We start from the raw sequence: 13,231 nt of genomic DNA, 5'->3' as shown, positions 1-13,231 counted from the left end.
CAGTAGGCCGTGTCATTATAGAATGTAGTTGTATTCTATCCTGTGGCAGTAGGCCGTGTCATTATAGAATGTAGTTGTATTCTATCCTGTGGCAGTAGGCCGTGTCATTATAGAATGTAGTTGTATTCTATCCTGTGGCGGTAGGCCGTGTCATTATAGAATGTAGTTGTATTCTATCCTGTGGCAGTAGGCCGTGTCATTATAGAATGTAGTTGTATTCTATCCTGTGGCAGTAGGCCGTGTCATTATAGAATGTAGTTGTATTCTATCCTGTGGCAGTAGGCCGTGTCATTATAGAATGTAGTTGTATTCTATCCTGTGGCAGTAGGCCGTGTCATTATAGAATGTAGTTGTATTCTATCCTGTGGCAGTAGGCCGTGTCATTATAGAATGTAGTTGTATTCTATCCTGTGGCAGTAGGCCGTGTCATTATAGAATGTAGTTGTATTCTATCCTGTGGCGGTAGGCCGTGTCATTATAGAATGTAGTTGTATTCTATCCTGTGGCAGTAGGCCGTGTCATTATAGAATGTAGTTGTATTCTATCCTGTGGCAGTAGGCCGTGTCATTATAGAATGTAGTTGTATTCTATCCTGTGGCAGTAGGCCGTGTCATTATAGAATGTAGTTGTATTCTATCCTGTGGCAGTAGGCCGTGTCATTATAGAATGTAGTTGTATTCTATCCTGTGGCAGTAGGCCGTGTCATTATAGAATGTAGTTGTATTCTATCCTGTGGCAGTAGGCCGTGTCATTATAGAATGTAGTTGTATTCTATCCTGTAGGCCGTGTCATTATAGAATGTAGTTGTATTCTATCCTAGGCAGTAGGCCGTGTCATTATAGAATGTAGTTGTATTCTATCCTGTGGCAGTAGGCCGTGTCATTATAGAATGTAGTTGTATTCTATCCTGTGGCAGTAGGCAGTGTCATTATAGAATGTAGTTGTATTCTATCCTGTGGCAGGAGGCCGTGTCATTATAGAATGTAGTTGTATTCTATCCTGTGGCAGTAGGCTGTGTCATTATAGAATGTAGTTGTATTCTATTCTGTGGCAGTAGGCCGTGTCATTATAGAATGTAGTTGTATTCTATCCTGTAGGCCATGTCATTATAGAATGTAGTTGTATTCTATCCTGTGGCAGTAGGCCGTGTCATTATAGAATGTAGTTGTATTCTATCCTGTGGCAGTAGGCTGTGTCATTATAGAATGTAGTTGTATTCTATCCTGTAGGCCGTGTCATTATAGAATGTAGTTGTATTCTATCCTGTGGCAGTAGGCTGTGTCATTATAGAATGTAGTTGTATTCTATCCTGTGGTAGTAGGCCGTGTCATTATAGAATGTAGTTGTATTCTATCCTGTGGCAGTAGGCTGTGTCATTATAGAATGTAGTTGTATTCTATCCTGTGGCAGTAGGCTGTGTCATTATAGAATGTAGTTGTATTCTATCCTGTGGCAGTAGGCCGTGTCATTATAGAATGTAGTTGTATTCTATCCTGTGGCAGTAGGCCGTGTCATTATAGAATGTAGTTGTATTCTATCCTGTGGCAGTAGGCTGTGTCATTATAGAATGTAGTTGTATTCTATCCTGTGGCAGTAGGCCGTGTCATTATAGAATGTAGTTGTATTCTATCCTGTGGCAGTAGGCCGTGTCATTATAGAATGTAGTTGTATTCTATCCTGTGGCAGTAGGCCGTGTCATTATAGAATGTAGTTGTATTCTATCCTGTGGCAGTAGGCCGTGTCATTATAGAATGTAGTTGTATTCTATCCTGGCAGTAGGCCGTGTCATTATAGAATGTAGTTGTATTCTATCCTGTGGCAGTAGGCTGTGTCATTATAGAATGTAGTTGTATTCTATCCTGTGGCAGTAGGCCGTGTCATTATAGAATGTAGTTGTATTCTATCCTGTGGCAGTAGGCCGTGTCATTATAGAATGTAGTTGTATTCTATCCTGTAGGCCATGTCATTATAGAATGTAGTTGTATTCTATCCTGTGGCAGTAGGCCGTGTCATTATAGAATGTAGTTGTATTCTATCCTGTGGCAGTAGGCCGTGTCATTATAGAATGTAGTTGTATTCTATCCTGTAGGCCATGTCATTATAGAATGTAGTTGTATTCTATCCTGTGGCAGTAGGCCGTGTCATAATAGAATGTAGTTGTATTCTATCCTGTGGCAGTAGGCCGTGTCATTATAGAATGTAGTCGTATTCTATCCTGTAGCAGTAGGCCGTGTCATTATAGAATGTAGTTGTATTCTATCCTGTGGCAGTAGGCCGTGTCATTATAGAATGTAGTTGTATTCTATCCTGTGGCAGTAGGCCGTGTCATTATAGAATGTAGTTGTATTCTATCCTGTAGGCCGTGGCAGTAGGCCGTGTCATTATAGAATGTAGTTGTATTCTATCCTGTAGGCCATGTCATTATAGAATGTAGTTGTATTCTATCCTGTGGCAGTAGGCCGTGTCATAATAGAATGTAGTTGTATTCTATCCTGTGGCAGTAGGCCGTGTCATTATAGAATGTAGTTGTATTCTATCCTGTGGCAGTGCCGTGTCATTATAGAATGTAGTTGTATTCTATCCGTGTCATTATAGAATGTAGTTGTATTCTATCCTGTGGCAGTAGGCCGTGTCATTATAGAATGTAGTTGTATTCTATCCTGTGGCAGTAGGCCGTGTCATTATAGAATGTAGTTGTATTCTATCCTGTGGCAGTAGGCCGTGTCATTATAGAATGTAGTTGTATTCTATCCTGTGGCAGTAGGCCGTGTCATTATAGAATGTAGTTGTATTCTATCCTGTGGCAGTAGGCCGTGTCATCATAGAATTGTAGTTGTATTCTATCCTGTGGCAGTAGGCCGTGTCATTATAGAATGTAGTTGTATTCTATCCTGTGGCAGTAGGCTGTGTCATTATAGAATGTAGTTGTATTCTATCCTGTGGCAGTAGGCATTATAGAATGTGTCATTATAGAATGTAGTTGTATTCTATCCTGTGGCAGTAGGCCGTGTCATTATAGAATGTAGTTGTATTCTATCCTGTGGCAGTAGGCCGTGTCATAATAGAATGTAGTTGTATTCTATCCTGTGGCAGTAGGCCGTGTCATTATAGAATGTAGTCGTATTCTATCCTGTAGCAGTAGGCCGTGTCATTATAGAATGTAGTTGTATTCTATCCTGTGGCAGTAGGCCGTGTCATTATAGAATGTAGTTGTATTCTATCCTGTGGCAGTAGGCCGTGTCATTATAGAATGTAGTTGTATTCTATCCTGTAGGCCATGTCATTATAGAATGTAGTTGTATTCTATCCTGTGGCAGGCCGTGTCATTATAGAATGTAGTTGTATTCTATCCTGTGGCAGGCCGTGTCATTATAGAATGTAGTTGTATTCTATCCTGTGGTCATTATAGAATGTAGGCAGTGTCATTATAGAATGTAGTTGTATTCTATCCTGTGGCAGTAGGCCGTGTCATTATAGAATGTAGTTGTATTCTATCCTGTGGCAGTAGGCCGTGTCATTATAGAATGTAGTTGTATTCTATCCTGTGGCAGTAGGCCGTGTCATTATAGAATGTAGTTGTATTCTATCCTGTGGCAGTAGGCAGTGTCATTATAGAATGTAGTTGTATTCTATCCTGTGGCAGTAGGCCGTGTCATTATAGAATGTAGTTGTATTCTATCCTGTGGCAGTAGGCCGTGTCATTATAGAATGTAGTCGTATTCTATCCTGTGGCAGTAGGCCGTGTCATTATAGAATGTAGTCGTATTCTATCCTGTGGCAGGAGGCCGTCGTATTCTGACGCGGTCTAGTGGCTAAATGTTTGTGCACACTAAGACAGACCAAAGAAACACCATTCGACCCAAGTTTATTTGTAACATTAAGAGTGAAATGTCTACTTCTCCCCCTGCGGCTGGTCTGGCATACTCCTGATGATGTCAGAATCACCTGTTAATAGACCAATATTACATTTAGCATACAAGATCCAATCAACAACACAGGTGATATAGGTATAGATATATATGTGTAAAACCAGTGGTGTAATGTACTTTATCAATATGTTTGACTACTTTTACTTCACTGCTAAAGAAAACAGTATTTTTCACATTTTGAATACGTAGGAGGAAAACGGTCTGATTCACACGTAAAGGGAACGTCCCTACTGCCTCTGATCTGGCAGAATCACTAAACATGTGTAAATTGTTGGAGCCCCTGGCTAGCCGCAAATAAATAAATAGAAAATGTGGCCGTCTGCTTTGCTCAATATAAGGAACTTTATAAACGATTTACACTTATCAAAAGTACCAATACTTTCAGACCCTGTAGTGTTGTTTTTGCATCAAACAGCAGAAAATACAATATTTGTGGTTATAGAAAACATTTCACATCAGTTTAGATGGTAGAATGATTCTCTAAACTATACTTGTTTTGTCACAAAATGAAATTAACTAATTAACTAAACTAATAGAATTTTAGCAACCAGGAAATGATGGAGTAATTAACTTGGAGACCTAAGGCATTGTCACTAATGAGGCAGGAAGTAACTGACTAGAGCAGAGCGCCCAGTCAGTTCCGGTAAATGTACCATTGGGTGTTTAGCTAGTGATTCACTAGTGCTGGTCAGACCACCGTATATGCAACGGTGTAAGAAACACATCTACACATTCGTGAAAAACAATTAAATCAAACATACTCATGGCATGTGAAAGTAGAGCAGTTTGATAAGGTTGTGTTGACCATTCCCCTGACGTTCATGTGATCTTTGAAAACAATGATGTTTGAATGAACCGTATCAAACTGCTCACTACTAAAGGGATTGTCTGCAGACCATCCGTCAATAGAATAGGCGTGGTAAACAGGCAGTCTGATTGGACACTCACCGGGGTCGATGATAGCCAGGGTACACACCCTGAAGTACTTTCCACAGGCCGTGCCCAGCTCGATGTTGTTCCCACTGTAGTGATGGACGCCAGTCTTGGCCAACATGGCGTAGTACTCCACTTCAGACTTCCTGAGGAAGGACAAATACACACGTGGGCATACTTTGATAAAAAGGTGATTGAATGAAACACGATCCTGTGTGTGTTTGGGGAAAGCAACATGAACACAAGTCCACTGCAACAGTGATCCCTTTCTGTCTAATGCTGTAGTTGTTTGGATAATGCTGTAGTTGTTTGGGGCTCCCTAGTGGCGCAGTGGTATATGGCAGTACTAGAGGCGCCCCTACAGACCCTGGTTCGATTCCAGGCTGAATCACAACCGGCCATGATTGGGCATCCCACAGGGTTGCGTACATTTGGCCCAGCATCGTCCGGGTTAGGCAGTCATTGTAAAACAAGAATTTGTTCTTAACTGACTTGTCTAGTTACATAAAAAAGGTACAGAAAGCGAGAAAAGCCTAGTTGTTTTCTCAAGGTGTCTGATTGCTGAATGATCAACTGCAGGTGCAGCCAGTAACACAAAACCAGCCCTCATTTCAATGTTCCTCCTGTTCTTACACACCTGCAAGCTGACCAATACAGGTGTGCCTTTGTAGGAGGAGTACAGAAAAATAAAATTACCCAGAACACACAAGCAACACTTGATATGCTTATTTGGTTAATTCAATGTGACTAACTATTTGAAACACTTATGGAAGTAGAAATTGAAGTATCCCTAGGATTACTGGGACCCCATTAGGAAGATTGTAAGTCCATCACACCAAGCCTAACTACCCAGCTGGCTTTGAAAATCCATTCACATGGTCTGTTCCACATGGTTCCAGACACTATGGTGGATGAGGGCCCTGACATGTATTCATTCAATCGGATTCCGGCGCAAAACCCTTTGCAACGGGAACTGTTAACCATTTACTCCAGTGACTTACATATCCAACAGCAACTCTAGTTTCCATTTGGCACAAACGGTTTCCATCGCAAAATGTTTTGTAACGGAATCTGACTAATGAACACAACTCAGGCTAGCACAGTAAACTTTAGCTCACCAAGTTTGCGTGAAGTGTTTTATTGATAGCTTTAACTTCATTAGCGAATACTGCTACATAATCGTGATGTAGGCCAACTAGTTACCTGAGGGCAGGTGTGTTGTTGGCCAGGATGACCAGCTTGGCTTTTCCTTGTAGTTACCTGAGAGCAGGTGTGTAGTTACCTGAGGGCAGGTGTGTAGTTACCTGAGGGCAGGTGTGTAGTTGGCCAGGATGACCAGCTTGGCTTTGCCCTGTAGTTACCTGAGAGCAGGTGTGTAGTTACCTGAGAGCAGGTGTGTAGTTACCTGAGGGCAGGTGTGTTGTTGGCCAGGATGACCAGCTTGGCTTTGCCCTGTAGTTACCTGAGGGCAGGTGTGTAGTTACCTGAGGGCAGGTGTGTAGTTACCTGAGGGCAGGTGTGTAGTTACCTGAGGGCAGGTGTGTAGTTACCTGAGGGCAGGTGTGTAGTTACCTGAGGGCAGGTGTGTAGTTACCTGAGGGCAGGTGTGTAGTTACCTGAGGGCAGGTGTGTAGTTACCTGAGGAGCAGGTGTGTAGTTACCTGAGGGCAGGTGTGTAGTTACCTGAGGGCAGGTGTGTAGTTACCTGAGGGCAGGTGTGTTGTTGGCCAGGATGACCAGCTTGGCTTTTCCCTGGCGGATCATCTTCTGAGACTGCTTGTATCCCAGAACGTATTTACCGCTCTTCATCACCAGCTGGAGACGGGAGTTGATGGACTCCAGGGACTTTTTCTACCACCAAAGAAAAAAATTGGTGTTTATAGAGACAAACATTTGTGAACTATGAATATAGCCCATATCCATTGAACCAAACATGATACGGTCTTCTAATTGAGATTGGGGCGGCAGCGAGGCCTAGTGGTTAGAGCCTTGGACTAGTAACCGAGAAAGGTTGCAAGTTCAAATCCCTGAACTGACTAGGTAAAAAATTGTCGTTCTGCCCCATGAATAAGGCAGTTAACCCACTGTTCATAGGCCATCGATTAAAATAATGTGTTCTTAACTGACTTGCCTGATTAAAAAAATATATATTTTTAAATACATGTTATTTGAGTGCATATAGCATACTCGTTTATTTCTTAATCTGCTTTGCTGTTAGCTAATTGTACACGCCGACATGGTGTTGCAGAAGAGCTGCTAACTGAATCTGAATCAGATATATTTCCGAGAACAGTACTGTTACATAGCGTTTCTCGATTAGCCAACTCAAAATACCCCAATGCAATCGTTCAAATTGCCGTCTGGACAACTGGTTAAAACGTGAACTAGTCGCTAACTGGCGAGTCGGCGAATGTTACGAGAGCTGGCTAGATTCGGCAAATTGGCAAAAACTAAAATTAGACATGTCCTGTGAATTAGAAAGTTGTATGCTAGGGCAAATTAAACATATGTACGGTCAACATTGCCAGGTAGCTCAAAACATGTGATGGTTTAGCCCAGAAACCACGATTCCACGTGAGTTGCTTTCCACCGTTCATGAGAGCTCGACTCACCGTTTTCTTTGCGGCAACCATAGCTGCGATTTAGTCCGTTCTGGCCAACCTGAACAAATCATTAAGAGATTGGACAATTTTACGTTAGTAATCAACCGGGTGATGTGCACCAAAATGGCCTAAATATATTTATATTTAAAGATTAAACACAGAGCTGAACTTACAAGTACGTCGCTCCAATATGGCCTCGGAAAGAAAGGAAGTCCCAGGGTGCTTTGCGGCCCATTGGCTTGCTCACGCGGGACCGCCTCGGCTGGTACTGCGCAGACTCGAGCATGTTATCGCGAGAAAGCAAGGGCCAATACACTACAGATCTAGAAACAGCTTTTATATTGGCAAGTGTTTATTTACCAACTAGAGGACAAAACATCATAATAATGGCACAGCAGGAAGAGAAAGGCCCACTTCGGCGGAAAATATGTCTCCCTCTCTATGAGTGTATCGAATTTGGTCAAAAATAAAATGAATGGCTTGTTTGCTTACGTGAGGTTTATTTGATTGAATACGTGACATCCCGGCAACTTTATATCGGAGTTGTCTAGAGACGGCTATGCATATTCATGTAATGAGGCTAGTAGCATAGCATCTCCATTGAATACAGGCAGTTGACATCACCAACGCTCATCGATTATTTTTGTAATTATTATTTCAATAATGATATGTATCCCTATCATTATCGACCACATGTCTCGGGATTGTGCGGGACAGTCCCGCATTTTGGCCCAAACAATTATGTCCCACATTTTATCAACACCGCAACAACAAAAAAGTTGATTTGTCCCGTATTTCAGTCAGACATTCCGACTGGTCTCTTGCAATCACATTGAGCTTATGAAAGGAGCTATAGGCGATCATAAGGATGTGGAAGACTAAGCCACAGGTGACGTTAAACACTTGAGTTCTGATATTCTGCTGAGGACAAGAGATGTAGATCAATAGGCCGATCCTCTACCAATCATATTTATCACATCTTATCGGGCTAAATTCCAGCTGAATTTGGAGAGGACAGTGAGGCCTAACAATTTACAAAAGGCGTGCTTGCTGATTAAGAGCTACACCAGTAACTACATAGCCGTATTAAACTGAAAGGTAATTTCTTCAAATTTGTGAGGCTCTCCATCCTCATTATTTGCTGCCACTTGTAAGGAATTGCTATTTCGTATGCAGGTGACTAACTTACTGCTAATTACATGGCTACAACTCACAGTAAAGCCTGTGGGGTCCCCTACAGGATAGCTCCCACATTACACACATAATCTCCTATGTAACCGAACACTGTGTGCCCGAAGAAGATCCTACGATGACGGACAGACAACTGAGCCAATGGCGGAAGACTACAGACTACAACCAGCTGAACCAATCCGGAGATCCGATCTTCCTAGGGTCAACCTACTTTCTGTGACGTATATAAGAGCTGTGCTGACTGTTTACGCTCTCTCTGCCTGCCGTTCCACACGAACTAACGGAAGAGCCGTAATTACGCTGTACTACATATTTTCACTCTGAATAAACTGTTTACTTGTCATAAAATTTACTACTTAGTCTGAATCGATCCTTGACCGGCTCACCCATCTACATATCTAATTACTAACACACTCCACTCAATCCCGTTTTAAAATGATCCCTTCCTAACTGATTTACATTCCCTGAGACCAACCATTAAAAAGTTTCCTTGGCCAAATATTACCAGATTTTCACCAAATTTTGCGAGAGGAAAAAAGAGTAGGAGTTGTGATTGAATTGTTCATTGGGTGCAGCGGACTGCAGGGGTGCAGTGCTGCCTCCCAGGGCGCACCAGAGCGTCGATCCGCCACATTTCACAATGGTGCTCATTTAGTAAAGTTAGATCAAAGCTGAATCAATTTCTTGGAAGATCACAATGATTAATTAGTATTCTACATAACATACAATGCATGCAGAAAGTATTCAGACCCCTTCACTTTTTCCTAATTTTGTTACGTTACAGGCTTATTATAAAATGGATTGAAAAACAATCTTTCCTCACCATTCTACACACAATACCCCACAATGATACAAACATTTGTATTTTTTTGCACATTTATTTATTTAAAAAAAAAAATCTGAAAGTCAGACCCTTTCCGTTTTCCACATTTTTGTTAGGTTACAGCCTTATTTTAAAACGAATTCATCTGCACACAATACCATAGCAAAAAAACATTTTTGTAAATGTATAAAAATAACTAAACAGAAATACCTTATTTACATAAGTATTCAGACCCTTTGGTATGAGACTAGAAATTGAGTTCAGGTGCATCCTGTTTCCATTGATCATCCTTGAGATGTTTTTACAACTGGATTGGAGTCCACCTGTGGTAAATTCAATTGATTGGACATGATTTGGAAAGGCACACACCTGTCTATATAAGGTCCCACAGTACATGTCAGAACAAAGACCAAGCCATGAGGTCGAAGGAATTGTCCGTAGAGCTCCGGGACAGAATTGTGTCGAGGTACAGATCTGGGGAAGGGTACCAAAATATTTCTGCAGCATTGAAGGTCCACAAGAACACAGTGGCCTCCATCATTCTTAAATGGAAGAAGTTTGGAACCACCAAGACTCTTCCTTTAGCTGGCCGCTCGGCCAAACTGAGCAATTGGTGGAGAAGGGCCTTGGTTAGGGAGGTGACCAAGAACCCGATGGTCATTCTGACAGAGCTCCAGAGTTCCTCTGTGGAGATGGGAGAACCTTGCAGAAGGACAACCATCTCTGCAGCTCTCCATTAATCAGGCCTTTATGGTAGAGTGGCTAGACGGAAGCCACTCTTCAGTAAAAGGCACGACAGCCCGCTTGGAATTTCCAAAAAGCACCTAAAGAACTATCAGACCATGAGAAACAAGATTCTCTGGTCTGATTAAACCAAGATTGAACTGGCCTGAATGCCAAGCGTCACATCTGGAGGAAACCTGGCACCATCCCTATGGTGTAGAATGGTGGTGGCAGCATCATGCTGTGGGGATGTTTTAAAGCAGCAGCGACTGGGAGACTAGTCAGGATCTATGGAAAGATGAACGGAGCAAAGTACAGAGAGATCCTTGATGAAAACCTGCTCCAGAGCGCTCAGGACCTCAGACTGGGGCGAAGGTTCATCTTCCAACAGGACAACGACCATAAACACACAGCCAAGACAACGCAGGAGTGGCTTCAGGACAAGTCTCTGAATGTCCTTGAGTGGCCCAGCCAGAGCCCAGATTTGAACCTGATCGAATATCTCTGGAGAGACCTGAAAATAGCTATGCAGCGACGCTCCCCTTCTAACCTGACAGAGGTTGAGAGGATCTGCAGAGAAGAATGGGAGAAACTCCCCAAATACAGGTGTGCCAAGCTTGTAGGGTCGTTCCCAAGAAGATTCGAGGCTGTAATCGCTGCCAAAGGTGCTTCAACATAGAACTGAGTAAAAGGTCTGAACTTACGTAAATGGGATATTTCCCGTTTCTCATTTTTAATACTTTTGCAAAAAATTCTAAACCTGTTTTTGCTTTGTCATTATGGGGTATTGTGATGTCATTATGGGGTATTGTGATGTCATTATGGGGTATTGTGATGTCATTATGGGGTATTGTGATGTCATTATGGGGTATTGTGTGTAGATTCCTGAAAAGAAAGAACAATTTAACCAATTTAGAATAAGGTTGTAACATAATAAAATGTGGAAAAAGTCAAGAGTCTGAATACGTTGAAGGTATTATCTAATTATAGACACAAAAATTACTGTTACACCAAAAACACCACCTCATATGGTTAGCTGAATAAATTTTAGGATGGTTAGCTGAATAGGATGGTTAGCTGAATATATTTTAGGATGGTTAGCTGAATAGATATAAAAATAAAAATAACTATATAGCTAGTTAACACCATCTGCTCACTAACAGTAATTCAAGAAGATTTACATCCATATTCCAATGATACTGATTGAGATCAAATGATTGGCATGTAGATGCAGTTTGGACATTTCACTGGTAAGGGACTACATTATTTCAAATGAGGGATCTCTCTGAAATGAAAATGGATGGCCCTCCCTTCAGTGAAATATATTTTTACCATACCTGAAAAGAAAAACTAGTGACCCCACTACCTAAATTAATAATCAAAACAAAGTGAATATCAGAGAACATTCCTACCATTTACCCTCACTTCTAGGGCAGACCAGAGTAGTTTTATAAACCGTTCTTCATTGTGTAGACATTACATGGCAAAGTAGCCAGAAGGTTGTGGATTCGCAGTCCACCGCAGACAAGGGGCTGTGAAAAGAATTTCATAATAATAAAAGCATTGCATGAATCTATCATCTTATTTGAGAAAAGGTCACCTTTCATAAACACATTTCATGCAATTCTAGGTAATTTTACATGACTGGAAACAAACAAAAATCTTTTATAATACCATGACAATGAATAAGAGCCGCAACACTGGAAGCGTTTAGATTTTTACACCGTTGTTAAAAAGAGGATAGTTGAAGATTGGAACAGGGCTGAAGTTGTCTATCAACTGTAAAAACGGAGCTCAACAGAACCAGTTACAACTGAAGTACCTGATCATCAATGAATAGGAGAAAAAGCCATTCATTGTTTACATATCATCAGGTAGGCCTAAATGCACTTGTCAAAACAAATCATTTGGGAAACTATCATTTTCTAATTTATTCCATGATATTTTTGTTACAAAATAAACGCAGCAAAAAAAGAAAAGTCCTCTCATTCAACTGCGTTTATTTTCAGTAAACTTAACATGTGTAAATATTTGTATGAACATAAGATTCAACAACTGAGACAAACTGAAAAAGTTCCACAGACATGTGACTAACAGAAATGGAATAATGTGTCCCTGAACAAAGGGGGGGGCAAAATCAAAAGTAAGTCAGTATCTGGTGTGGCCACCAGCTGTGTACAGGAGTGCATCTCCTCCTCATGGATTGCACCAGATTTGCTAGTTCTTGCTGTGAGATGTTACCCCACTCTTTCACCAAAGCACCTGCAAGTTCCCGGACATTTCTGGGGGGAGTGGCCCTAGCCCTCACCCTCCGATCCAACAGGTCCCAGGCATGCTTAATGGGATTGAGATCCGGGTTCTTCGCTGGCCATGGCAGAACACTGACATTCCTGTCTTGCAGGAAATCATGCACAGAATGAGGAGTATGGCTGGTGGCTCTGTCATGCTGGAGGGTCATGTCAGGATGAGCCTGCAGGAAGGGTACCACATGAGGGAAGAGGATGTCTTCCCTGTAACGCACAGCGTTGAGATTGCCTGCAATGACAACAAGCTCAGTCTGACGATGCTGTGACACACCGCCCCAGAACATGAATGACCCTCCACCTCCAAATCAATCCCGCTCCAGAGTACAGACCTCGGTGTAACGATCATTCCTTTGATGATAAACGCGAATCCGACATTGTTTCTGGTGAGGACCTGCCTTACAACAGGCCTACAAGCCCTCAGTCCAGCCTCTCTCAGCCTATTGCGGACAGTCTGAGCACTGATGGAGGGATTGTGCGTTCCTGGTGTGACTCGGGCAGTTGTTGTTGCCATCCTGTACCTGTCCCGCAGGTGTGATGTTCGGATGTACCGATCCTGTGCAGGTGTTGTTACATGTGGTCTGCCACTGCGAGGACAATCAGCTGTCCGTCCTGTCTCCCTGTAGCGCTGTCTTAGGCATCTCACAGTACGGACATTGCAATTTATTGCCCTGGCCACATCTGCAGTCCTCATGCCTCCTTGCAGCATGCCTAAGGCACATTCAC

At 42.1% G+C, this 13,231-nt stretch overlaps 1 protein-coding gene across 1 annotated transcript; it reads right to left on the bottom strand.

Moving 5' to 3' along the window:
* Window positions 1-3,848: 3,848 nt before the first annotated feature.
* Window positions 3,849-7,697, bottom strand: LOC115128083 (large ribosomal subunit protein eL30). Its single transcript, XM_029657692.2, has 5 exons — window positions 7,639-7,697; window positions 7,475-7,523; window positions 6,568-6,713; window positions 4,878-5,008; window positions 3,849-3,945 (listed from the first exon to the last, which is right to left on the bottom strand). The coding sequence occupies exons 2-5, from the start codon at window positions 7,493-7,495 to the stop codon at window positions 3,893-3,895; spliced, it is 351 nt and encodes a 116-aa protein (XP_029513552.1). The 5' UTR covers window positions 7,496-7,523; window positions 7,639-7,697; the 3' UTR covers window positions 3,849-3,892.
* Between the last annotated feature and the right edge of the window lie 5,534 nt (window positions 7,698-13,231).

This window comes from Oncorhynchus nerka, linkage group LG4 (assembly GCF_034236695.1).
Source record: "Oncorhynchus nerka isolate Pitt River linkage group LG4, Oner_Uvic_2.0, whole genome shotgun sequence".
NCBI classification, from domain to species: domain Eukaryota; kingdom Metazoa; phylum Chordata; class Actinopteri; order Salmoniformes; family Salmonidae; genus Oncorhynchus; species Oncorhynchus nerka.
Note: the sequence above shows the minus strand (reverse complement) of the source record. Positions and strands in the feature narration are given on the sequence as shown.

Bases quoted from the DNA above. Each gene is read 5' to 3' on its own strand.
- LOC115128083 (XM_029657692.2), bottom strand. From the start codon at position 7,495: ATGGTTGCCGCAAAGAAAACG. The intron at 6,714-7,474 runs GTGAGTCGAGCT...CTTTGGTGGTAG, and splicing joins TGGTTGCCGCAAAGAAAACG to AAAAAGTCCCTGGAGTCCAT. The intron at 5,009-6,567 runs GTAACTACACAC...GTCCTTCCTCAG, and splicing joins AACAACACACCTGCCCTCAG to GAAGTCTGAAGTGGAGTACT.